Source organism: Chanos chanos, chromosome 8, assembly GCF_902362185.1.
Source record: "Chanos chanos chromosome 8, fChaCha1.1, whole genome shotgun sequence".
Taxonomy (NCBI): domain Eukaryota; kingdom Metazoa; phylum Chordata; class Actinopteri; order Gonorynchiformes; family Chanidae; genus Chanos; species Chanos chanos.
In genome coordinates this window covers 11,052,905-11,080,832 of record NC_044502.1, presented here as the reverse complement: position 1 = coordinate 11,080,832, position 27,928 = coordinate 11,052,905, and the positions used below count along the sequence as shown (strand labels likewise).

General features: G+C 43.4%; 1 protein-coding gene across 1 annotated transcript in view; it reads left to right on the top strand.

The window, feature by feature from the left end:
• The window catches only part of tmeff2b (transmembrane protein with EGF-like and two follistatin-like domains 2b), a 34,340-nt gene extending 6,828 nt beyond the window's left edge, over positions 1-27,512 (top strand). The window contains exons 2-9 of the mRNA XM_030782846.1: positions 109-218; positions 7,181-7,310; positions 12,986-13,012; positions 17,393-17,489; positions 21,591-21,739; positions 22,728-22,839; positions 24,021-24,179; positions 27,416-27,512. Coding sequence (XP_030638706.1) covers positions 109-218; positions 7,181-7,310; positions 12,986-13,012; positions 17,393-17,489; positions 21,591-21,739; positions 22,728-22,839; positions 24,021-24,179; positions 27,416-27,512 — 881 coding nt within the window. The remainder of the gene's footprint in view (positions 1-108; positions 219-7,180; positions 7,311-12,985; positions 13,013-17,392; positions 17,490-21,590; positions 21,740-22,727; positions 22,840-24,020; positions 24,180-27,415) is intronic.
• Positions 27,513-27,928: the final 416 nt, after the last annotated feature.

Sequence of the window (27,928 nt, the reverse complement as noted above, 5' to 3'; positions counted from 1 at the left end):
GTTTATTTGTAGGAGATAGAGCTTTGCCCATTTTGATTCAAACCCTTTTTTGATGTGTCTTCTTCTTCTTCTTCTTCTTTTTTTTTAAACCCGTCCCTCCGACTTTAGGCTTTGAGGAGCAGGATACGGATCTCTTCCTGTGTGATACAAACACGTGCAAGTTCGACGGGGAATGTCTGAGAATCGGAGACACAGTCACTTGCATCTGTGACTTTAAGGTATGAATCATTTTCCCCCTCAAAAAGCAACGCCACTGTACGTACAGGTTCATACATAAAACATTGTTATTAGCAAACTATATCAATGACATATTTTTAAAAACACACACACACAAGATATTTTTAGTGGCGTTGCATAAAAATCCTTTTTTTTTTTGTCCAAATTGATTCAGCGTTGGGAGGACTCAGTGTTTCTGCGTCCCATCGCTGCACAAACTGCATCGCTCAGGTAAATAGCATTATGTGTCTGATAGCGTCTTCCTTGTGATGAGGCGGAGGTTGAGGCTGGGGCGGGTGGGGTTGGGGGGGGGGGGGGGGTCAGGAGGGAGGAGGTTTAGTCTTTGATGCATCTGCTCTCCATTTCGCTCAAAGGCAGACAGAGCAGCTTTGTGCACTTAAGGCAGGTCACACAGCTCTCATTTCAGGGCTTAATACAATTGAGCTCTACTACCGTTTGCCTTGGCCCATGTGAGTAGATCAGACTAAGGGATGGATGGGGGGGGGGGGGGGGGGGGGGGGGGGTAGGTGGGAGGGAGGTTAAAGTATTTCAGGCTCAGTGGGATGTTAGCCCATTATTCCATTATGGCCAGTGCTCTCAGGCATGTTAGGGCTGCTCACTGCTGTGGTCTGGCGTTCCCGCCTTAGCCCCATGCCCAAGACCGCCCTGTACCCACGGAGGTGGCGGTTGGCTGGTGAGCTGACAGTATGAATGAGTGCAATTCAGGCCTCATTGCACATTCATTCAGAGAGATGTTATTGATCTAACCAACCCCCCACCCATTACATCACATCACTCTCTCTGTGTCTGTCTGTCTCTCTCCCCTTCTCCAGCTCCATCCTTCAACACTCTCTTTCTTCCCTCTCTCCTCGTCTCCTTCTCTTTTAATTCTCTTTTCACTCCCACAGCTCTCTTCCTTTCTTTCTGCTTCCATCTCTGCCTCCCCCTCCATTCCTCCCCTCTCCTTTCGTCTCCTGCTGATGCTTCAGGGTGCTGTAGAACATTATTCCTCTTCAGTTCTGCATCAGCTCTTGCCAATTCAGCATGGGGTCTGCAGTGCAGAGACACAGTGTAGACTTAGAGAAGACAGAATTTTCACCGCTGACCTGATTGACGGGAGAACACTGTGGAACCAGATAAAATAGAATGCAGAGAGCTCAGAACAGAACCGAACTGAACAGAACTGCTCAGAGACGGTTTCCGAGTTTTGGCAAGACATGAATAAAATGAATTTGTGACTGCGTACATCTTCATTTTCCCTTATCTTCACCAGTGTCTTCCAAGGAAATTGCTTGGAAATGACCTTTGTAGAAATTAATGAAATGAGCGTCGTGTTCCTTTGAAGATGTTGATGGTCTTGTGAAAGGTTGAGTTGTTTACTTATTCAAAACCCCGATGGTGACTAACAAACCCCTTTTTGACAGAGCTGAGCTCGATTCAGTGAGAGATTGGCATTCTGGAACTTACTGTCACCCCACAGTTTGTGTGAGTTCTCTGGCCTGCTGTGTTTGCATGCAGTGTGTGAGCCTACTGTGTGTGTGCGTGTGTGTGTGTGTGTCTGTGTGTGTGTGTGTATGTGCGCAAATCTCAAGCACGGCTGTCTGTGGGAATAGGCAAGGGCGTCTGGCAGGCCGTAGTGGAGCAGACCGAGGTCCGGTTGGGTAGCCAAATCTCCACTGACTGGCTCTGAGCTGAGGGTAAACTCCAGCTGTGAGGGGCTACATGAGAGGGCCAGGAGCTTTGAGCAGCGCAGGGGCCAAGTCTGAGCGCCAGGGCAGGGGCTTTGCATTGCCCGCAGAGAGCCTGGCAGAGGTGTTGACTCCAACAGTACCATCCCTTCCCCTCGGCACTTGGCCACGGTGCTCGCGGACCGTCCTGCGAACAATGCCTTGATTTTTCACCTCCTCTAACATTTGCTGTTAGCTTTTCCTGTTCTCTAGACAGTGTTCTCTTTTTTTTATATCACTTTTCTTATCCTCTGGGGATTTTTTTTTGTATATCTTTATCCCTAAGCCATGCTCAAGCAAAAAAACAGAGGACTCAAATTGGCCACATTTACCACAGAATAAATTCCTAGATGTTTATTCCAGACCCAGAAGACCACACAGTCATTATAAACAAAAGTTCAAACTGTTTCTGTGATTGTGGCACCCTGATAAGAGCATACATATCAACAGCTTGGTGAAGTGCCTGAAGGTTAAAAAACAACAACAACAACAACAACAAAAAAAGAAAAACAAAAAAAATCTGAAGCAAGCAACATCAGAAAAGAGCAGTTTCTCTCCATTTGGATCTTCAGTCTATCATTTGTTGTTGTTGTTTTCTTTTCTTTCTTTTTTTTTTTTATCTCTGTCATGAAAGTAGGTCTTTGGTACAAGCTGTCAGTCATTACTTGTGAGTCAAGGCTTATCTGTGCGTGGGGATGACAGCGATGCCAGACTCTTGATCCCTGCCTTTCATTTTTCCATGCAGATAAAACACTCTCATTCGTTCACGCTTTCTCCTTCTCCCTCTCTCCTCCTCCTCTTCCTCCTCCTCCTCCTCCTCCACCCCCCTCTCCTCCTCCTCAAAGCAGCCTTTGGCTTTCTCTGCCATCATATGACCGAATCCTAACGGCAGAACGGAAGCTAAATGCTAAAGCTAACTTCGGTTCGGCGGCTCCATTGTCACAGAAGAGACAAGTGTACTATGGTGCTCAGTCATACAAGAATGAGATGCCAGTAACTTGTTTTCTGTATGAGTGTGAAGTCCTCAGAACCACTGTTTCATATATTTCTGGATCCCGCTTGGTTTGAATCATCATTTATTTGTGAATTGTTTATTTATTTAGAAATAATTACTGTTCGATAAACTAAACTTATTTACTGAATGAAAAATATAGTCAAGAAAAAAAAACAAAACATGCACACCACAGGTTGAAATAGGTAGTGTCTCTTCCATGTGTGAATTGCTACCCTCCATCTGCCGCTATATTTGGGATGAGGGCCAGAGAGAGGCTTAAGGTGACCCAGCAATGTGCCTCATTATCTGGGTACAGTGTGTGTGTGGATGCCTAGTCGGTCTCCGTGTCCCACTCTCCCTGTGCAGGTGAGAAAGTGTGCAGAGCAGCTGTTTGGCCCAGAGAACATCTGTACTGATCAGATTCACTGACCCCTCCCTCACCTGTCTGTCTGTCTGCCCAATGGGACACACTGGTAGAAGGGCAAACAAAAGACAGGGGAGAATGTTCAAAAAGGTCACCCCCACACAAGGGCATGCTCATTCAGATGTACATAAGCACATACCAATGTGTGTGTGTGTGTGTGTGTGTGTGTGTGTGTGTGTGTGTGTGTGCGTGCGTGTATATGTGTGTGCGCATGTGTATTCTGGCAGTAACATTTTTCATCTAATGAGAAGTGGCACTTTATTTGTAGTGAACTGAATTGCAGTGAAAGAGAGAGAGAGGGATGGAAATGAGGCTATTTGCGTGTGACTGTGTGTGTGTGGGATGTGTGTGTTTATATGCGTATGTACATGTGCATGGAGGCAGTCATCCTAATGGATACCCAGTGAGTCACGTAACAGAGACATATTGAGTACCAAATGCTTATGGCTCAATTCAGTGAACCTTAAGCTAACATTAAGGGAGATACACAATTCAGCATAAGTCATACTACATACACGCACACACGCACGCACGCACACACACACACACACACACACACACACACACACACACACTCACACAGAAGAAAAGAGAAGAGAAGAGCAACTCAAGTAGACTGCACCAAATGCTTCAGGGCTCTCTCTCTCTCTCTCTCTCTGTCTCTCTCTCTCACTCTCTCTCTCTAAAATTCATTTTATTACAAATAAAGTGCTATCTCCCAGTAGATGACACACACGCTTAATTCCCTCATTTATTCTCTATGACAGTAACACATGTTTTCCATGGGCATTTGTTAGGTATTACAGCAGTGCTGACACAGTTTAGATTACTTGATGGTAATATTCCTCAAAGTCACCTCAAACATAATTATATAAGAACTTTTCCTTTATGTTCTTGTTTAAATCTTATTTGTGCTCCGTTTGTGACCGGCACTGTTTCGCGGCCGGCACAGTCATTGTTGACTCCTCTGATTCAGGAGACACAGTGACCCCATTGGATCATTGAGAGAACTGCAGGTGTGGTATCAGGTGGGAGAAACACTATTTAGTCGAAAAGAAAAAAAAAGAAAAAGTCAATCAATGAGATGCAGCATGATTTCTGAATTCTTTGTGATTAGTAATTCAGTGTCCTGCTAGGGCAATGTTTAATATCTCATATCTGATGTGTGTGTGTGTTTAACAAGTCCTGCTGCAGTTATTGTGTGCCCCAGCGTGAGTCCTCACTTTAAATGATCAACTCAATGTCCTCAATTATTATTTTTTTTCTCTATTTCAAGCGAAGACTTCATGATCCTTAAACGTGTTGAAATATTCATTCACTCGTTCAAGCCAACTAGTTTTTCAAAGACGGAGTTCACGGAACAGAATCTTGGTAAAAAAAAAAAAAAAAAACTGCCTTGAGATGATTCTGGAAATGGAATCATGTATTTAATGAGTTAGTTGTACACGTAAAAGCCAGTATTCAACAGAACGTATTTTAGTGCATTTGAAGAAAGTGCAGGGGTTGTGTGTGTGTGTGTTTTTTTTTAGAGAGAAGCCTGTGATGAGGGGTCTTTTTGTGTGTTGAGGACTTTTCACACACAGTTGATGGGGTGGGGGTGGGGGGGGGTAGAACTGGTAGTTCGTGGCCTGGTCATTTTAAGGCTGAGAAATGAGAGAGATTACAGAAAGAGATGAGAGCCAAGGCAAATTGAAAAGAGCAGAGAGAGAGAGAGAGAGAGAGAGAAAGGAATGAGTTTTAATCTTCAGATGAATTGTTCTGCATATTCCATTTCAAAAATACCAGCAGATGAAGGATTAAGAAGTAAGAAGGGACGGTTAATGCGCTCACACGGTGGACTTTTCATCATCTTCTCTCCCTCTCTTTCTCTCTCCTCCTCTCCCTCTCTCTCTTATCATCCATTTACTCTTTCTTTTTCACCTCTATTCCATCTTTGTCTCTCTCTCTCTCTCTCTCTCTCTCTCTCTCTCTCCCATCATCATTCTACTCTTCTCTTTTTTTACTTTTTCTATCTTAGTCCTTCTCTCTCTCTCTCTGTCTCTCTCTCTCTCTCTCCTCCCTTCCTCCCTCTATCATTCTTTGCTCTGCTGTGATTTGGAGCCAGCTGGCTGTCACAGATCTTGCCTTACACTCTGACTTGGCTGATAAAAATGGACACAAATTGATCTTTGGCCCAAAATCAATTTCACTGTTATTTTTATAACCTTTCTATTGGCCAGAGCAGACTGGGTCTGCCATGGACCATGAGAAGTGTATGTGACGTGAGGACAGGTGGGGATTGGATGGAGGAGTGTCTGTGTCGTTGGCTCTAGCGCACGCGTGTGTGTGTGTGTGTGTGTGTGTGTGACCAGTAAAGTACTTCTTCTTCTTCTTCTTCTTCTTCTTCTCCTTGTTAAAAAGAGAGAGGGGATATGTAGCTTCACCACAGCAGCCAGGGCCAACCACAACCAGGGCCAGGGATTACAGCGCTTTATAACACACACACACACACACCTTTCCTTAACCTTATTGTTCTCTCTCTCTCTCTCTCTCTCTCTCTTTCTCATAACCTCAGTATAAATATGTTCAGTTCTGGCTTTTCCCTTGCTGAAGGTGAAATATGATTTTGATCTTGATTCACCCTAAAGCTCTGCTTTCAGTAGCTCATTCATCTCCTTTATCTATCATCCAAAACTGAGATATACTGTCACTGAGTTGTACGATAGCGTGCGAACGCTTGAGCTCCTTTGACCTGAATGTTTGCTTCAGTGTAAACAGAGGCGCACCTATTCCAAACAGATTGAAACTGAGTGTAAATCTAAACAAAAAAGAAAAGCCCCCAAAAGTTGATTTACTTTGTTGTTGATTGACTTTATTACTTTGAAGTAATTCCATATCTTCTAATCAGTCAGAATGTGTTTGTTACTCTGGCTGGTTTCATCTAGCTTGGTCTTCTGTCAGAGGACTTGAAAATGAAAATAATTGACAGTAACCAAACAGGAAACAGCTATAAAGTCTCTGCGCTCTCCCAGCCAGCAATTTCGACTGTCAGAAAGATCGTCAAGCGAGTTAAGTAGAACAAATGAAGTCGAGGCAAGATCTGGAAAATTCTCTGATAGACTTGCAGGAAAGCTAGTCAAGATCTGCAGAGCAGAGCTCACAGATCACTGCAAAGGACACGCAGAAACGCTGACAAGAAGAATTAAAAAAAAAAACTTCTGAGCTTGAAGAGTTATGCAAGGTGAAGTAGTAGGGAAAAAAATTTATAAGCAGTAATAAGAAGACTTTTGCTGCCTTCAGGAAATACTTGAGTTTTCGCAAATGGAGGTTGGGTCAGTTTCCGTTCACGTACACGTTTGTGAGTGTGTGTGTGTGTGTGTACGTGTGCGTGCATGCGTATGTGTGCATACATGAGTCTGTGTGTGTGTGTGTGTGTGTCTGTGTCTGTGTGCATCTCAGTAGGATCATTACGTTAAAAGGAAAGCTTTTGTTTGACTCATTGTGTTAACTAAAGGTTAATCACCTTCTAATCGCTGCGCTTTTTTAAAGAAACAGAGGGCTTAGCGGAGTGTTTCTCCAATGTGCTCAATGTATTCACCTGGTGCTAGTAGGTCATCTGTGATAGCCTTATTTCAACACTTCAGCATTGCCCGTATTGCACAGGTGGTCCCTTCTGCAACCTAGCAGTCATATAATTAAAATGTGTCCTGATTTGAACCGGCCTTATCAAACATTTATAACCGCAGCATCGATGTGTGACACCTGCTCCCCTTTTTCTTTGTTCTCTTCCCCCATCTTCCTCTCCCACTCTCCTCCCTCTCTCCCGTCTTCCTCCTACAGTGCAGCAGTGACTACGCACCTGTGTGTGGCTCTAATGGAGAGAGCTATGAGAACGAGTGCTTTTTACGGAGGGACGCGTGCAAGCTTCAAACGGAGGTGCTTGTGGTGTCAGAGGGCTCCTGTCCTGTTGGTAAGTGTGTGTGTGTGTGTGTGTGTGTGTGTGTGTGTGTGTGTGTATGTGTGCGTGCGTGTGCGTGCGTGTGCGCGTGCGTGTGCGTGCGTGTGTGTGCGCGTGTGTGTGTGTGTTTACTTGCTTTCCAGATTTAAAGTGCTCTTTCAATGCAGTAAAATGCACTTTTAATGGTTTTAAATTATATTCATTCCTCAGAGACAAAATTTCTCTTCTTCTTCTTCTTCTTCTTCTTCTTCTTCTTCTTCCTCCTCCACCTCTGCCTCTTCTTCCTCCTCTTCCTGCAATGCCTTTAATGCAGTCAGTAGTGTTTACACACAATAGGCCTGGAAGGTCATTGCCAGTCTGAAGAGGCCTGAGAACAAGAGGTTTTCAACTGAAATATGTAAAATATTCATAAGGCTGTATCATATGCATGAACATATTATGTTTTTGCATATAATACTCATTTAGCCTCTTTATGCGAAGTGACCTAATGACATAATTAAAACGCAGTTGAGAGAAATCGCGCACGGACGTAGGCGCTAAATACCTCTCTCCGAACCATAGGACATTAAAAGGTGAATATAGCCTCCAGCTGCTCGTAGCTCGTACCAGCCGACAGACCCCCCCCCCCTCCCCGAGGCTCCCATGTTCTGCCAGTAGCGAGCGCCCCTGACCCAGCCCCCACTCCTCGACCACCCGGGTCATTGTGCTACACCTCTGGTGTCATTTCACCTGCCAGAGCGCAGACAGATGCCTTTGCCCTGATGTCTGGAGCAGTGACTAAAGAGCAAATCTCAGGGCTTATTACGATCGAGCATAATGATCATTAACGAATGGCTGATAGCTTGGAAAGTAACGACCGCACCTGGCTTTTACCGAGCCACAAAATGGACACGTTGACCTCTAGCGACTAACAAATAATGATGTTGATGGTGATGATGATGATGGTGGTGATGATAAGTTAAGACGTGGAATGTTAATTACATTAAGTGCTTTGCACACATGGCCCCGTTCAAATGAAAACGAGGCGCCAGTTTTGGGAAAACACTGAGAAAATAAGTTGATTTTGTAAATAGTACAGAAAATCGCTAAATAAATAGGAGTCAATGAAGTAAACCAGAAGTTTAACAAAGAAAAAAAAAATATATATATATACATAGAGAGAAAGAGAGAGAGAGAGAGACAGATAGACAGAGAGACTTGAACATTTGCAATACGTAGAAAAAGTTCTGTCATTTTTACAGTGGAGACCTAAAAGACCTACTGTGTCTGAGTTGATGACCCATTGGATCTGCTTATTACACTAAGCTATGCTCAATTAAAAAACCTCCCACATCCAGAGAAGTAATTAGCTGCATATTTTATTTGACTACATTGCCAGTATTGTCTGAAATTAGTTTTTTTTTTCCTTTTTTTTTCCCAGAAAACAATTTTTCACATTCATTTGAACAACTGACACGGGCAAGCCAATGGACAGAGGATACTTGGCATCCGGAAAAAAAAACGGCCTGTGCATTCCTCGAATAGTGACATTTTCCCGACCACTTAGATATTTAAAATGCCGGCATTTCTCCGAATTTATCTTAAAAGCGATTAGATTGGATTTAATTTGTCTTGTTGAGAGGGACTTTTTCATCGCTCAGGGCACTGCATTGGAAATGCGTCTGGTTCCAGACATCTCGCGGGAAGCTCATTTAGACACTGAAGAGGGTTTAGTTTTTGTTTTGTTTTGTTTTGTTTTTTTTTGTGGTGGAGAACTGGAGCAGTGAAGTTTGACAGACAACAGTGACAATGTGACATTGGGTCTGATTGGCTGATGGCTCAATGTCAGCGCACGGTACATTGCAATCTATTCTCAGGTGCTATTGCATCTCCCTTTTTTCCGTTTGCACGTCGACACGCGGTGATGCATCACAATGTTTGGAGCAATTGATAGTTTCACACTGGAGAAAACGGATGTCTTTAAATAACATCCCAAAGTGGAAGGGATTCTAGTCTCTCCCATTTCTTCCTCCTCTATCTTATTCTGTCTTGCCCCCCCCCCTCTATGGCTGGATTATCATATCAATTATCTAAAGTGAAAAGGAGAGGGAGTCGGAGAAGGAGTGTTAGCCCAAGGGACTTAACAGTCTGAGCCCTCTGATGTGATCACTAAGTGCACAGCGTGTGTATGTGTGTGTGTGTCCTTACATGATACAGATTTTATTAACGATCAGTACTGAATGGTACTAAATGGGACACACACACACACACACATACACAGAAACGCATGCGCACACGCACACAGACATGCGCGCACACGCACACACTCACACTTTTCACCCTTTAATTCCTTAGAGATTACGGAGATCTCTCTTTCTCCTCTTTTACTTTTAAATGGCTTGAGCTCAGAGTTGACCTTCACTGTAATTGCTCATATTGACTATCATGAGGCACTGCAGCTCTTAAGTGTATCTAATCTCTTCTTATCTTTCCGTCTGTACGGGTAACATGTTCTATAGGCTTTTATGTAAAACCATGAAACAGGCCAACAATGAAGGAGCCTATACTAGACTTAACTCAAATGGAGAATATACTGAGTTTCTATTTTAGATGATTACGTTTGTATTAGACTCCAACTGAATCCAAAGGTTGTGTCATCCGGCCCTGGGGGACAGTAATAAGTCCTTCCGAGACAACATTCTGTAGCTCTTGAAACCGTAATGTTTTGTAAAACGACTTTTAAAATGAACGCTGTTTAAGGCCACGTTGCAGTGTCATTGTAATGGCTGCAGGATTTATGTGTGGATTCTGAATGCTGTAAATTTTGACAGAATTACTGTACTGATATATGTGGGCTGAAGGCAAATAACTAATGATAATTTGTCACAGATGTTGGGTATGATATTGACAAATGTTGGATAATAACTTAATTTCTCGCTGAAAAAAAACAGAGAGAGAAGAGGGAGCTAAACGCATATGGAGAAAAAGCGTTCAGGGATTTTAGGGGGCAAAGCAGTAGGTGGATATGTCGTGATATGACAGAGGCACTATGACAGCACTGCACTGTTATCAGAGTCAGAAAAAACAGTGCTTAGGATGAACACAAAATTGTCCATCAATATGTGTGTGTGTGTGTGTGTGTGTGTGTGTGTGTATGTTTGTGTGTGTGTGTGTGTGTGTGTGCGCGCGTGTGTGCGTGTGTGTGTTTGCGTGTGTGTTTGCGTGTGTTTGTGCACCCGGCTTTCTGTCAGACTTTCTATTTGCCTGTATGTTTGGATTTGAGTGAGGGTAAAAGATGCTCATTTGATTGTGTGTGTCTACGTCTGTGAGCGCGCTTGTGTTAAGAGACAGACGGGCATTGAGTCACGGGCATCTCCGATTGATCACTCGTTTGTCTGCTCCAGATAGAAAGATGGACCGCAGGCGGTTATAAATCAGAGTGGTACAGGGGAGGCGGAGGGTTGGGGGGGGGGGCGGTCTGGTGTAGCGGAGGGTGGAATCGGAAAAGCCATCATTAGGCTAATCCATCAGAGGATAAAGGCAGCGCCCACTGTGCAGGACTGAGGGGGGGGGGGTGGATGGAGAGAGAGCTTTATGTATGGCTAGACTAGTAGACACAAATACAGACGCATACAAATCATCAGGCTAATTATGGAGGGACAAGGCTGTAGGAGGGGCAGGCTGACCAGTCAGCCGACAGGAGAGAGCGAGGAGTCTTAGTACAGTCAGGGGAAAAAGGAAAATAGATAAAGAGAAAAAGGCTGGCGAATGCTCTCTCCCTCTTTCTCTCTCTCTCTCTTTCTCTCTCTCTCTCTCTCTCTCTCTCTCTCTCCCTCTCTGCTGTACCATCAGCATTTTTCCTGACAGGGTCATAAGCTGTCACACAGGCAGTGGGTCAGAACCAGAAATATACATATTCATAAACCTATAATTATACAGATCTACAATTACAGTGTCTGATTTCACAGTAATTCAGTTCAGTACCTGTGACTTTCCATCTATCTATACTTATGTGTGTGTGTGTGTGTGTGTGTGTGTGTGTGTGTGTGTGTGTGTGTGTGTTTGTGTAGCCTTGGATGACCATCTCTGAATTAAGGAAATAACTCGATGCACTGCAACTGCTGTCCTCTCAAATGAAGATTTATTTTTGGCTGTGAGTTGAGAATAATTGGTTTGGAGATTGATCGGATGGTGGCAGGAGAGTGAGAGAGAGAGAGAGAGAGAGAGAGAGAGAGGGAGAGAGAGCAAGCAGGAAGGGGGCCTTTGAAATGAGGGCGTTTTCTGTCATGCACTTCTTTCCATAATAACAAATTGATGAATGTCAAATTTTCCCAAAGCAGCCATTGAGCCCAGGGGCGGCTGATGACTGAGTGAGGAGCTGAAATACCAATCGGGACATAATGGCTGTACCCTTGAGCTAGAAAAAGAGAAAGAAAGAGGGAGAGAGAGAGAGAGAGAGAGAGAAAAATGGAGGGAGAGAGAAAGGAAGGAAGAGAGAGAGGAGAGGTGGAGGGGGAGTTAGGGCTTCCATATGCTTTCATCGAAGATGAAACTTCCAAAAAATCATAGTTTATATTGAGTAAGTGACAGATCCATTGCAAGGGGAGGTTTAATAACTTGGGTGCTAGCCAGTTTCTCTGTCTTCTCTTCCCTTCTGCTCACTGTTTCTCTCTTCCTGCTGCTTCACTCGCCCCCCCAGCATGCACCACACACGCACGCACACACGCACTCACGCGCACGCACGCACACACGCACACACACACACTTACTTGCACACACACACACTTACTTGCACACACACGCACACACTCACTCACACATGCACGCACACACACACACACACACAGACACTCACACGAACACACACACACACACAGTGTAATAGACTAAAGAGGGGCAACAGTCTGAGAGGACCAATAAAACATCAGTTACTACGCCCAGATCTAATATTTCATATTGTAAAGCACCTGCTCCTCCTTTAGCTGGAGCAGCAGTGGAGGACATAATCCTTTAAAATCTGATCCTCCAGGTGTCGGTAAGAGCCTCACACGCCCGTTACCAAGCTCCCGGGCTGAGCGATGAGATGTGTGCTCTTCTGATCCGTCCTCTTTGACATTGACTTTCTGTCACTGACTTGCTCTTAAACTCATTTTCTGCAATGTCGCTACTCTAGTCAGTGGACTAAAACGCTCTCACTCTTCCATTAACGTCTCAGCTGAAACAAAGAGCTTCACAAAGAACATTCTGATTATCATCCCCTCACGCTGCCTATGTAAGAGCAAAGAATCTAATTGAAGGTTCTCGTTGATTTTAAAAGTTTCCATTCCGCTTATTTATAGTGACACAGAAAAACATAAATTCCAGTGCGCTTAATCAAATTCTAGCTATGACCTACAACAATGACTTTTTGTGATGGGGTTTGAGTGTCACTGACTAAATGTAAGTTTTATTTGTGTTATTACTTTATGTAGACCCAGAGTGATACTCCTCAAGGACTGTCATATTGTGTTAGTTTAAATCCACTGGCCTTAAAAATGTATGTTATCTGTTTTTCTGTTTTTCTGTTTTTGTGTTCTTGTGCTCTCTCTCTCTCTCTCTCTCTCTCTCTCTCTCTCTCTCTCACTCTCTGTTTCTCTTTCTCTTTCTCTTTCTCTCTTTCTTGCTCTATCAATCCATCTGTAATGTGTCTCTTTTTCTCACTCTTGCAGATGCGGGGTCTGGCTCAGGGGATGATGGTAAGTTTGCTCTCTCACTTTTTTTCTTGGCACACTCATCTTATCATTCTCATGGCACAAACACACACGTGCGTGCACTCCCTCTGTTCATAAGGCAATGAAACCTATTCATGTGATGAAAGTGATACAAGTATAAAAAATAGAAATATAATACTGATTACGACACATGTGGAGAAGTACTTTTTTACACCTGTCCTTCAAACAAATTAGTATTCCCACAGCTGGTCGTTGGAGGCTATTGTGAGACGGAAAGTTCCAGATAAAACATACCCTACTGCGATTTGGCTCAAAACAAAAATCTTAGAGCCCTTTTTTTTCCTGTTCTTCCTGAGCTTTTTGAATGGTCAGACTTGGTGTGAAGAGAATAGTGGAACCGTGATTTGTGAGTGGAAACTAGGAGAATGGGTTTCATTTTTGGCTGCAGAGGTAGTCAAGAAAAAGTTAAGAGAAAGAAAAACAGAGTAAGAGAAAAGAGAGAAGGAGGAAAGGAGGGTTGAGGAGGGGAGGGGAAGAGAGCAGAGCGGAGCGGAGCGTGGAAAAGAAGGAGATGAGGACTCCGGTGATGGAAGAGAGGAGAACAGAGAGAGAGAGAGAGAGAGAGAGAGAGAGAGCACCCCGGGTGAAGTAAAGCCGGCAAGCGAAGGATGAGGCAGCGGATTCTGAGAAAGATAAGGAGAGATGGATGGAGTGATGGGAGCGTGGATAAGAGACACGAGGAAGGGAAGGATAGATGGATGCGGCGATAAGAGGCGGAGGTGGTTGGAAGCAGACAGCCGAGATAAGGGGAGGATGAGAGGTGATAAGAAAGAGCGATAGAACAGAGGAAGAGAGAGAGAGGGAGAGAGAGATCGAGTGATCGCGCAGAAAGATGGAGGGATTGCGGAGAACGGGGGGAAAAAAAGAGAGATGGCGGGGATAGCGGCAGACCGGGGGTTGCTATGGGATAAAGAAAAACAGAGAAACAGGTTTCAGGGAGAGGAGAGAAGAGGGCAGTGAAGGACCGGGACGGGAAAAGATAGAAAAAGAGAGAGAATTCAAGGAGAGAGATGGTGCAATATACGTGAAATGCTAATAAAGGACAGACAGAAACACTGACACCCATAAGAATGAAAGAAGAGCGGATGGACAGAACGGGAAGAGAAACGGTTGGCAATGATAGGCTGTAGGGGATAAATACAGTTTATGGGAGGGGGCTGAGGTTAAAAGAAGCTTACTCTGTCCCTGATAGGATCAAATGTATTTTAATGTCTGACTTTCAATAATAGATGAGCTCTGGGCCCATATGTATCAAGCGTCTAAGAGCAAGAGCGCTGGACCGGGATCAGTTGCCCCTTGGTCCCTACATTTCTATTTATCAGGATTCACAAAGGCGGAAAACTGATCCTAGATCAGCACTCTTACACTGAAATTGGATATGTGCAACCCCAGGGCTGCTCATACATTCTAAATCACAGGATGAGAAAACGAACAGAACCACATATTCATACACACACACACAAACGCACACACACACACATACACACACACAGGCACCCTGAATCACCCTGTTCTATTGTCATGGAGACAGCACTTCTTCCTGGCTCTCTGTCTAGACAGGCATAAGTTGAATGACACCACATCACGGTGTAGGATTTGAATAGAGACAAATCTAGACAAGCTAATCAGTTAATAACAGCATTGATGACATCAGATAGAACAGTTTTATTTTAGATTTGTCTGTGGGAAGAAAGAATAAAAGGATAAAAATGGAATCAACTGTCAGACAGAGCAGCTCTGTAGCACTCCTTTCTCTAGTGGTCAGTCTAATAGATTTATGACACATCCTCCAAAACCTACACACACACACACACACACACACACACACACACACACACACACACACACACACACATATACATGCACACACACATTTTCTAAAGTGTGAGCTAAATTTGAACCCCTCTCTGCCTCCCAGTGGAGATGCCTGTGTCAGTGACCTGACCCTGATGAGCATGGAGTTGGAGCTTTCTGCACACGCACGCACGCACACACACAGACACACACACACACACACACACTCACACCATTAATGCACCCAGAGATCTCAGTCAAATGTTCCTCCCAGGGAGAAAGACCTAAAGAACACATCTGCTATAGAGCTGAGAGATCAATGAATACACTCACTGTTCAGTGGTGTGTGTGTGTGTGTGTGTCTTTGCCTTCATCAGTGCTATACTAGAGGTCAAACAAGACATGCTATCAACCATCTTGTTAGCTTCCGTGAACTTGCTGACCTTTGGTTTGTCGAGACAGTCGAGCTAAAAACACACTCAGGATTCTCAGAAAGCTCCTGCTGCTTTTTCTTAAACTTTCACCATCAGAAAGACTCCATCACCGCGATAAATGCACTCCACTTTAACCCGTGTAAACTCTAGAGGTATTCTGCTTCATTAACGACTTGACATGATTCAGAAGTTTTGGCTCGAACCATTATTATTTTATGTGTCTGCGCTAGAGGTGCTCTCACTGTTTTAGACTACAGTTCACTCACACTGCTCTCTGACTAACTCTCAAATACTCCACTGTGTCCTATTAACTGCTCCGTGCTATCACGGAATGCTAATCTCATACCTTGAGGAGACCTCTTAATGAATGAGTGACCTGTTTATCATTCATATTCAGTCGTAGCTGCGTTTGTACATAACATCTTTGTATCTTCCTTTCTGTTCGTTTCCTCTGACCTTCTACAACAAGTGCTGTCTCTAATGACTGGACAGGCCGTTCCCCATTAAGTGGCCCTTTTAGAAAATGAAAAGAAATCAATAAAGTTCCACTCCTGAGTAGTTTGTGGGGGGAAAGTTTCATTTAAAAGCGCATTAGTCTGGCCCCGGGATGGGTAAGGACTTCTTTTTGTGTGTGTGTGTGTGTGTGTATTGGTTCTGAATGAGTGTTATGTCTCCCTTACAAGAGCAAGACAAGATTAGAAAAAAACTGGACTGTGTTGAAGGAGATTAGAGCATAGCAGAAGCATAGAAGACTGCTGCATATATGTGTGTGTGTGTGTGTGTGTATATATGTATATATATATACAGTATATGTCTATGTATCTATACATATTATCAGGGTTTCCACTAGGGTTTTTCTTGCTGGTCCAGTGTCTGGAGAGAAATTATTTTATCCGGAAAAATTTGAAACTTAACAGTCACATTTCAATGACAGTCTGTGTTACAAACAAAAATATAATGTACACCTGCGTTGACGAAAGAATGACAATGACCTCAAATCTGTTTGACTATTTAATGAACAGTAACAGTTGAGCAAAACCTCAACATTAGCCGCTAAAATGTAGGCTATTACGAAATATGTGTAACCTGTAACACCTAGGTCCACGTGGCATTAAGTGTGGCCTATAGGCTACCAGGTAACATTTTTTCTCCTTTTTCTCATTAAAGCCGACTTGAAATCAGATGTGCCCAATGTGTCATTGCAGCTTGCAATGCACATAAGCCACGTCACTCTCTCTTCCTCCACACAACTTCACAGCACCGTCTGAATTCTTTTCTGTCAAACATTTGTATAAGCATTATTACTGGACATTTTGACCAGCAAGTTTTTAATTTTTAATTTATCGTTTTATATATATATTGCCAGGCAAAGAACTGGTAATTACCAGCTAATGGAAACCCTGATATTTATATACATATACATTGTGTGTATATATGTATATATACACACACACACACACACACATTATATACACACACACACACACATATATAAATATATATATATATATATATATATATATATATATATATATATATATATATATATATATATATATATATATACACACATACATACACACACACACACACATATATATATACATACACACACACACACTGTATATATATATATATGTGTGTGTGTGTGTGTGTGTGTGTATAAAACAGCTCTCAGTTTCAGTGAGAACTGAATAAATACCCCAGAAATGTATTCACACAGTAGGCAGTTTCCAGGGGAGCTGTAAAGGGATTTAGATGTCCCAGCTGTCTACACAGTGTCTGACTCAAGAGTGCTCCGAATTCTGGTCCAGCAGGAAGACAGCACTGTTAATGAGAGCAGAGGAACACACCTCTGGTGCCTGTGTGTGTGCGAGTGCGAGTGTGTGTGTGATAGACAAGGAGAGAGAGACAGTGTGTCTGCGTCTGAGTGTTTTTGTGTGTGTATGATGTGACAGACAGGGAGAGAGAGTGTGTGTGTGTCAGTGTCTGAGTGTTTGTGTGTGTGATTATAACAATTCTCCTGTTGCTCACCCTCTCTCGCTTTCTCTCTCTCTTTCTTTCTCTCTCTCTCTCTCTCTCTCTCTCTCTCTCTCTGTCTTATTGTCGCTTGCAGGAGGTGAGGGTTCAGCAGAGACTAGTCAGAGAGAGACGTCCACATGTGACATCTGCCAGTTTGGTGCAGAGTGTGATGAGGATGCAGAGGATGTGTGGTGAGTTGCCTGAGGGAAAGATGGAGAGATTTCAGCTCATTCCTGTTGCACAGACAACCTCCTTCCTCCCATTGGTGTGACCATCATTTTTTTTCCAGTGGAAAATGTTGTTTACGTTATGGTGGGACTTAACTGTGCCGCTTAAAGAGAAATACCAGCTGCAAGGAAACATTTAAAAACCCATTGAATGCCGCAACAGGGGGGAATGTTAAAGGATATCCGTCTGTTTTAAAGTGAGCTAGTATTTGTCTTTTTTTGGCCCTTTATTGCACTCAAACACAGAGGGAATCTATCGCTCTGTAAAAATACAGCATTCTAATATCAAAAGCAACAGTTGTGTTTATTTCTAAGGTCAAGTAAGACGTTTAACCGTGTGCGCACCCATATGCCATGACTGGTTAAACCAGGTATGAACACATTTGTGTGACGAAAACGATGATATACAATCCATATCAAAGCTTTTTTTTTTTTTTTCAAATATTCTATTATTAGAATTAGGTTCAAAGTAGTTCACACCACACCCTGATTTTACCCTGGTAAAATCCTAGATCAGCTCTCAGTCAAAACCCATCCCAGGAGAAGCTTGGTTCTGGGCCTGGAGGTGTGTCGTGCCCTGGAGCCTTCCTTCCGACTCTCCAGCCTGTGGGAGACGGTGTGCAGGATATTTTTAGCAGTGCTTAATGGCACCACTCACCTCAACCTTCTCGTTTGGGTTTCTTTTTTATTATTTATTTATTTATTTATTTATTTTTCCTTTTTTTTTTTTAAATCTCCTGTAATTTATTATTTACTTACGTCCTTATTTATTTATGTAGTGTTCACTCCCCCCCCCCATCCAGCCTCCGTCATTATGTGATTTCTGATTTGCCTAAAACGTTTCTCTACGACGGAAGCGAATGTTAATTCGATTGCTCCCACACCACGTAGGTCCTTCTGCAGAGATGATGGATTACGCCGGAGCGACGGATGCTCGGTGGCTCCGGAACAACGGACAGACGGATATGTGCCGTTTGCCGCCGCAATTCCATCTTTATTTAATAGAGTTCCCAAGCAGATGGATTAAAAGCTCAGGACCTACGGCAGGCAATTACTATTCAAATGGCCTAGCCAAAGCATAAGCTCTCTCTCAGTAATGGACCAAGCATCTAGTCTCGAGTCAGGAAAGAGAGAGAGAGAGAGAGAGAGAGAGAAAGAGAGAGATGCAGAGAAAAAGAGAGAAACAGAGAGAAACAGAGAGAGAAAGAGAAAGAGAAAGAGAGCGGGGTAGGAGAAAGAAGGAGACTGGACAGGGGGGCGTAGGTGTGTGTGTGTGTTTGTGTGTGTGTGTGCGCGTGTGTGTGTGTGTGAGTGTGGGTGAGAGAGATAGAGATAGAGTGAGTAGGTGTGTGTGTGTGTGTGTGTGTGCGTGTGCGCATGCGTGTGTGATTGGGGGTGAGAGAGACAGAGATGAGATAGAGGGAGTGTGTGTGTGTCTGTGCGTATGCGTGTGTATGGGGGGGAGAGATTTGAAAAGCTGCCAGAGTTCAGTATTGTCGTACAGTCTAAATCCTAGTAAGAGAGTTGTGTGTGGACACCCCTACAGAGAGGGCACTTAACCTCTCTCTCAGTATATAAGTACTGGAATAAATTCAAAAAGGCAGCTCTGACCCTAATTTGAACCCAGAACCTTCCGTGCCATAGCCAGTGTCATCTGGCAGCCGTGACGAAACAATCCGTACCTTCTTATTTTGCTTCAAGTACCAGCTCTGTTCAATGTGTGCCCTGTAGCATCACCAGTTTTATCCGTTATGCTGGCGTCATGTTTCACACCTCTGCTGCTAATGCTTTTGAGGATGGCTGCTCTCCACTGACACCATGAGAGCTTTCTGTTTCGGTTTCATGCTAATTAAGCTTTTAATTGCGATAACAAGCTAGGAATGAGCATTATGTGCTAACATGCTAATTTGTGAACCCACTTAGCAGGCAGAAAAATAAATAAAAAAGTAAATAAATAAATTTAAGGTCCTAGAATGAAATCTCTGCGTTCAGTTATTCCAGTGCTCTGAAAACTAGTTATTGTCATTCCGGTCGGCTTACTTTCATTTTAATATTAAGAGAAACTTTGATTCTGAGGAAATCCCTGCTGATGATTTATACAGATGATACTTTTGAAGGTCCATTCTGACGAGCTGTGCTAATTGCTTGATTCTCATGTGAGGTTAGCTTTTTTTTTTTTTTTGTCTTTGAATAAAGCCGTCCAATGTGTCAAATTGAATAAAGGAGGTGGAGAGGTGGATGTAAATTCACAGCAGTATAACCAGAGAGCTAGCTTTCCTCCCCCCTTTCCCAAGCACAACCAAGGCAAGCGCTTTGCACTGTGTCTGATAGGCAATTAGTGGCTACATCTGCTAACATTGATTCACTGTGGACCTTTTCTCAGAGAAACTCAGCTCAGATATGCAGTAATGAATTCACTTTCTTTTTTTCCCCCTCCTTAATCGCATTCCTGCTCAGGTCAGCAGCAGGCAAGCTCTGAATAAGCTCCAAACTAGACTGTAGTGTCTGTGTGTGTGTGTGTGTGTGTGTGTGTGTGTGTGTGTGTGTGTGTGTGTGTGTCTGTCTAAAACAAGTAGCAACTTTGAAGCCAGCTCTGCTTTGGCATTATGTCTCAGCCCTTCTCTCTGAACAGTGCAGTATAGAGGGATTACCAAGAAAATTTTATGCAGAGATTTCATGAATCAATACCACGTTTGGAATGAGAGACTGTTCTGATGGTTGGATACCAAACTCCTTACGTAACGCCGCAGGGATTTCTTGAGACGGAAGAGGTCGGATAAAAATATGATTATGCGTTTGTTGGATTATGCATAAAAATTTAGGCAAATCTCTTTCAGTGTAGCTTTGCAGCTGATCCCGCATCATTCTGTAGCTTAGGAACACATTGAGAGGCGTATAATTATATACGCATACGTGAACATACATACTCATTAACTTTTTTATTTTTGCATTGTACAAGTACTTTCTCAATGTAAGCCCTATGTATAGGTTTTAGTGTTAGCTCAGGTTCTGCGTTCTTGTGGTTCACAGGTCACAAAACACACTGAGCAGCCAAAAGTGAAAAGATCAACAACATCTGTTTTTGCAAGTCAGATATACCAGTGCACTCTCCAGAGCATAGCATGGCTGGTGCCTGTTCGGACGTACACTTCCTCACTCATCAGTGTGCAAACATTCACCACAACTAGCAAAACAGTAAGCTGTATTAGGCACATCAGCACTCTAAATCCACAGGCTGCTGTGCGTGCGTGTTTGTGTGTGTGTGTGTGTGTGTGTGTGTGTGTGTCCCTGTGTGAGCATTTTGTTGGGTGTATAGTTGCAGTAATGCCATGCGCTGGAGAACGTGAGAAGCCTTATTAAAAATGTATTGCTTCAGACAATTCCTCCACACGTCCACCAATGGACTGACATCTGGAGAGCAGTCCTGCTTTATGCAGCGTTACACTTGACTAAGGATCATCGAGAACTGTTATAATCACACACACGCACACGCACGCACACACACACACACACACACACACAAACACATTCATGCCCACATACACTGTCCCTCACTCTTATTCTGTCTCACACACACACACATGTGAGTCTGTGGCCCATCTTTAGCTCTGGTGTCTGGGTTTTGTGTTGATTGTGCTGATTAGAATCAGTTGCTAGAGGGTGACCAAGAAAAAAAGAGAGAGAGAGAGAGAGAGAGAGAGAGAGAGAGAGGAGGGGGGACTTCATAAGTATTCATCTCACTTTTGTGCTTCTATAGTGCTGAATAACCAGTACACAGATATGGCCAAACAAACGGCCAGAGCAGGAAATGACCCGTGCAGCTGGGTTCTTAAACAGGAAGTCTTGCAAAGGCAGCAGTGGGAGTCTGGAACAGTGAGTCCGTGTTCAGTGACTTGCAGTTAAATCGCCTGAAACGTTTTTCGCAAACAGAGGTCAAAAAGTTGACTACCGCCAAACAGTTTGTTTCTCATCTATGACTGTAAGCGTGTGTGTTTGCTTGTGTATGTTTGTTTGTGTGTGGGGTTTTTTTTTCTTATTTTTCTTTTTTCTTTCTCTCTTCTGAAGGTGTGTGTGCAATATTGACTGTTCGCACATCAGCTTTAACCCGGTGTGTGCCTCGGATGGCCGTTCCTATGACAACCCCTGCCAGGTGAAAGAGGTGTCATGTCAGAAGCAAGAGAAGATTGAAGTGAAATACCTGGGCCACTGCCAGGGTCAGACTTCTCTTCTCTTCTCTTCTCTTCTCTTCTCTTCTCTTCTCTTCTCTTCTCTTCTCCTCTTTTCTCTTCTCTGCTCTTCTCTTCTCTTCTCGTCTCTTCTCTTCTCCTCTTTTCTCTTCTCTGCTCTTCTCTTCTCTTCTCGTCTCCTCTCCTCTCTTCTCTTCTCTTCTCTTCTCTTCTCTTCTCTTCTTAGAAGAGACTAAATAGATCAACATAACTGAACTTGATGGAATGACATAAGAAGTAACTTGTAGAAGAAAAAAGAACTGACTGGCTTTGCCCTGTGTTGGTGCAGTATGTTCGCACAGACACACAAACACCCACACACTCAGCGTGACAGAGCAAAGGCTCACACATCCCTATAGGTTATGGTCACACTCACGGCGTGAGCGGTGTGAAATTGAAAGGCTAGAAAAAAGGAGAGAGGGGGAAAAGGAGGAAAGGCCTGAGAGTTAGAGACTCCATTGGCAGGAAGCGGAGAAGAGTTGAGCTAGCTGGAGGAGAGAGAGAGAGAGAGAGAGAGAGGGAGACATGATTAATGCAGTCTCTCCCCAGAGAGTCTTCTCTTTGTCTCTCTTTGTGTGTTCTGTCCAGGTCTCTGCACACCTTAAGGTGTGTTTGACAGCTTGATTGAATGGTGTGACCTGCTCCTCCATAAAGGGTCAGGAGTGAGTTAGAATGTGTGCGTGTGCGTGTGTGTACGTGTGTGTGTGTGTGTGCGCGTGCACGCACATAACTGCATGTGTGTGTGAATGTGTGTACACGCGTGTGTGCATGGCGTAGCATTGATTACCCTTTGTATGACAAACTAACAGAAACACACTTCAAACATGCCAATGTGTGTGTGTGTGTGTGTGTTTGCACATTTGTCATATGAACAAATTCAACACATATCAAAACTTCTCTTTCTCTCTCTCTCTCTCTCTCTCTCTCTCTCTCTCCCTCTCTTTCACTGGGTGTGTGTGTGTCTGTATCTTCACAGAGGATAAGGAGGTGGCATGGGGTCTATACATCCCCTGTCCTGAACGGTACAAGAACTACTGTGTCCACGGAGAGTGCGAGTATCCTAGCAACCTCTCACCCCCTACCTGCAGGTAACCACACCACCATATTAGAGAAGGGGGGAGAAGATGAAGGGGAAGAGTTGACAGGGAAAAGGTGATGAAGGGGTAAAAAAAAAAAAGAGATAAACAAAAGGAAAAAGTGTGTTATGGACTTCTACCTCTGAGAAATGACTCATGTCTGCCAGATGTGACAGTGTGTGTTTGCTTCCATTGTTTGTGTGCATTCGAAAGGGTTTAAGAAAATAGGAAAATGAGGTGCATGCGCTTCTGTATGTGTGTGTGTGTGTGTGTGTGTGTGTGTGTGAAGTAGGGTGTTCCCCAGCAGGTGTCCGTTTTAACAACCCCCTCTGAGAGGTCGAGGGGAAATACTCTGACAGAGGGTCTAATTAAAGACAGCTGTGTTTCACCCCATGTGTACCAGTCTCCTGCTACCACACACACACACACACACACACATAAATATATATATGAACCAAACTCCCACTGACCTCCGCCTCGTCATGTCCTGCTGAGACACGCTATCCATCCGCTGACTGCACTGCAACCACACACACACACACACACAAACACACACAAACACACACACAAACACACACACACTCACTCACACACACATGCACACACTCACTCACACACACATGCACACACTCACTCACACACACAAACAAACACACACACACACACACACACACACACACACACACAAACAAACACACACAAACACACACACACACACTCACACACACTCACTCACACATACTCACTCACACACACACACACACACACACACACACACACACACACACACACACACACACACAGCGGTATATTTGGCATAATTGTTCATGCCCAGAATACTGAAATATGTACATCCATACACACGCACACACACACATACACATACTGCATTTGTTACCTGCTACTACTTAACCATATATCCCCACAACAAATATTAGTCTGTACAGCAAATATCCACAGAGGAACAGATGTATACATGCACAGATACACACAGAGACGCAGACAGACTCATACACACACACACTCACACGTGCACACCTGTACACACTGCCAGCTGAAAAAAAAAGTTAATATGTCCCAATTTGTTGCATTCTTTGCTTCTAGATATCAAGGTTTAAATATCTGAGATATTTATCTTGTGCATGTGTGTGTGTGTGTGTGTGTGTGTGTGTGTGTGTGTGTGTGTCTTTCAGCTGTCACTCAGGTTTCAGTGGGCCACAGTGTGACACTAAAGAATATAATGTGTTGTATGTGGTGCCGGGATCGGGAAAACTCCGATACATCCTTATCGCCTCTATAATCGGAGCCCTGCAGATTGCCATCATCTGTCTGGTCGTCCTCTGCATTACACGGTGAGTACACACACACACATACACAGTCACACTCCTTCCAAACACTCACAGCACACACACATACACATCACCCTAGAAGTAGTCTCGAACCCTGATACATCTTGTGCATTGAGTTTCATAAGTCTGTCCAAATAACAAATGCCATGTGCAACAGATGCCTTCATTTCAATGATACAGACCCATAGATTGTGTTTTATAAGGAGTTAAAGTCTTTTTATGATTTCTTTATCAGGCTACACTAGTCTGTAGGGCTGCATTGCCCTCCCTCACCTTACAAATCTGCAGTGGGTTTCTATGGCAACCTCTCTCTGCCACTGCAGCAGTCAAACTCTTGCATCTGCTGTCCCTACATCTAGTCTTCCCTCTCTCTCTCTCTCTCTCTCTCTCTCTCTCTCTCTCTTTCTTTCTTTGGAAAAAGTTCCCTCTTTCTCTCCCCCATCTTTCTCTCTCTCTTTCTTTGGAAAAAGAAGTTCTCTTTCTTTCTTTCTTTCTTTCTTTCTTACTTTCTTTCTCTCTCTCTCTCTTGCTCTCTCTTTCACTTCATCTCTGTCTCATTTTCCTTAACGGCAGCTAATCAGAGACAAGCAACAAGCACATCATTCAATCAGACACACACGGTGGCAGGTGTGGTGATTATGTGATTGTAATGATTCTGAGCGAAGTTCGCATAAGGAGAGAAACAGAGAGAGAGAAACAGAGAGAGAGAGAGAGAGAAAGAGACCAAGAGAGTAAGAGAGGGGTGGGGGTGGGGGGTATGTGAGTGGCAAATTTAACATCAATCTGTCTCCATAGAGCAATCAGCAAATGCACTTTCAGACAATTGACCTTTCTCTGATTTTTTTTTTTTGTATCCCACCCCCCCCCGCCAGTTCCCCCATGCCCTGTCTTACACCTGCAAAACGGCCCCCCTGTGGCCCCCGGTGCGTGCTCTCCCCTTTGTTTGCCCAGGTCGTGATTGTGCTTTGTTTGTTGCCTGGAGGCGTAACGAGACCCCCGGGGAGAAACAGGGGGCCGCGGAAACGGATGATGTCATAAAAGCTTTATCGTTATGACTTGTTCTATTATGCTTCTAAAGTGCCACCTTCACTCCCAGGCAGTTGTAGCTGATGGCGCTAGATTTTTGGTTTTCTGCTCTCGCACAAAAGTGCTCTCATTGTACTTCAGTAGGCTTCCAAAAAAAAAAAATTGAATTGGTTATGGGAATACAAGAACTCTGAAGTTGATTTTACTGACAACAGCAAAGCATGAAAAATGATTTTGTCTGTTATTGACAAATCTCATATGATATAGTGTAGTGTGATATATTTACCTCTGCGTTCTTTTTTTTATGGAAGTACATTTTCTCTCCCGTTCATCATAATAATATTGATAATAATACTGAATGAATTTAGCACATTCCAGTGGTTTGGATTTCAATATAATGGCAAAAGAAAATTTAAAAATGAAAATACTGATTAAAAAAAAAAAAACTACAAGATAAAAAGCAGTGATAATGTGGATTTAGCTGAGAGGAAAATAAACAGATTCATCAAAGAAAAGCTTTTTTTTTCTAAATTGATAACTGAGAGTTTCTTTGCAAGAGCTGTGTTCCAGACCTTAACTACATAAACAACAGAAGGCCCCTTCTCCAATTTCCCTCTGTTTTCCTCGTAGAATATTCAGTAGGGCTGCGGATGATCTTAAGTCACAACTGGGACCATAATTTGTCACAATGAGAAACATATATGGGTGTTAGATTGTTTAAAGCTTTAAAAGAAGGTTTTAAAAGAATTTTAGAATTAATCCTAAAAAAAAAAAAAAAAAAATGTAAAAATGCTAGAACCGGAGTAACATGAATCCTTTGTGAATTTCTGTTAATACCTCGGTGAAGCATTTGGAAATAGCTTCAGTCTATGTGTAGTCTTTTAGCTAGCTCACTAAAAGTGCATCGCAGTAGCTTGGGCTAGGCAATACTGTCAACCACAAAGCGACTTGTTCTGTGAGATTAGATCTAACACGTACAATACCCTATATGAAAGACGGCAGTCTCGGTCACATGGTCAGTTTGCAGTTGAAAACTTCAAAATCCGAGTCAAAAGAGGCACCATGGTTTCTCACTTCAGGCTCGGCAGAATGCGATGTTTGGCACCGAGCGTGCACTTCTAATTAAAGCAGAGACTCTCTGCCCCGGCTCAGGTATCGGTCCCCGTGGAGACGCCCAGGAAGCGGGAGAGTTTAATAGCCACGGGCGCACTCCGACCTATGCAAAATCTGACATTTAATAAACCGATGCTTAGAAAAATAATAAAGAGAGTACACTTGGCACCAGGAAGGTGGTACTTCCTCCCAACACACACACACACACTCACACACATACACACTTATCGCATACCCATGTAAAGGCAGCTGCCGGAGGAAAGGTTAGGGGCTTGTATTGTGGGAATTGTGATTTAAACTTGTGTTAGACAAGCTGAGTTTGAGAGGAAGAAAGAGAGAGAGAAAGATAAAGAAAGAGAGAGAGAGAGCGACAGAGAGGGGGAGAGCATTGTAGAGGAAAGCAGAATCAGTGTAGTACTAAAATGAAACATGCTTTGTTAGAGTTTAGGAGCGAATCTGTTTTCAGTTGGTCACTGAGGTTTTTCACCATTAACTTTTTCATGTTCTTTATGAATTTTATTGTACATTGTACACATCGCCCCCCCCAACCCCCCACCCTCCCGTGCAGGAGAGAGAGAGAGAGAGAGAGAGAGAGAGAAAGAAAGACAGGAAGAAAAAAAGACAAAGAGAGAAAGAGAGACAAAGTGTGTGTTCAGCCTCACTCAGACGGAAAAGGAAATTAAAACAAAAAAAAAAAGTATCATTTAATTTCAGTCTAATTGAAACTAAGAGATGAAAGATGACGTGTCTACAGGGTTTCAGAACATTTTTTCTGTTACATTATATCTGACAGATACAGAGCAATGGAATAGATTCTAACAGCTGTGGGCCTTTCAACACCTGAATTTTAATATTAACTTAACACGTCAGATAAGAGTTCAGATAAAAAATATGTGATGGAGTTCATATTAATCTCTGTTATCAATTTCACACAGTGTCTCTGAAAAGACTTTCCTCACTTGAGGGGGGGTCAGTCTTGTAGGCCTGTATGTCTCTTTATGCTGTTTTCGGCATCGATTTACATAATCTGATGTTAAAAAAAAATGTGTACCTCCTCAACTGACACTGGTGTTATCATTCTTCTGATTGTCTGTGTGCAGGAAATGTCCACGGGGGAACAGGATAGCGCGGCAAAAGCAGAACGTCCCACATTACAGCTCAGAAAACACGATGAGAGCATCCACGAGACTCATTTGACTCACAGACACGATCTGACGGACAGCGAGAGAGAGAGAGAGAGAGAGAGAGAGAGAGAGAGAGAGAGAGAAACTGGGGAGGAGGGGGGTGGCGCATCGTGACCTGCCATTGTGACCTTTTCTTTTCTGCCCGAAAGAAAAAACGGTGACCCGAGGAAAAAAAAACAACAACAACAACAACAACAACAGAAAACGAAAAAAAAACAAAAACGAAATGAATATGAGCACCTAAACATACAGTCTGGTGCCCCTCCCCTCCCACAGACCTCCCTCGCTTCCAGACCCAGGCTAAACGGACAGGGGTGCTAGATTTTGGGGTGTCGACGAATCGCTTCCACTCTTATCAAACATGGTTGTAGCACAGCTGGGTGGAGAAGGAGGAGGAGGAGAAGGAGGAGGAGAAGGAGGAGGAGGAGG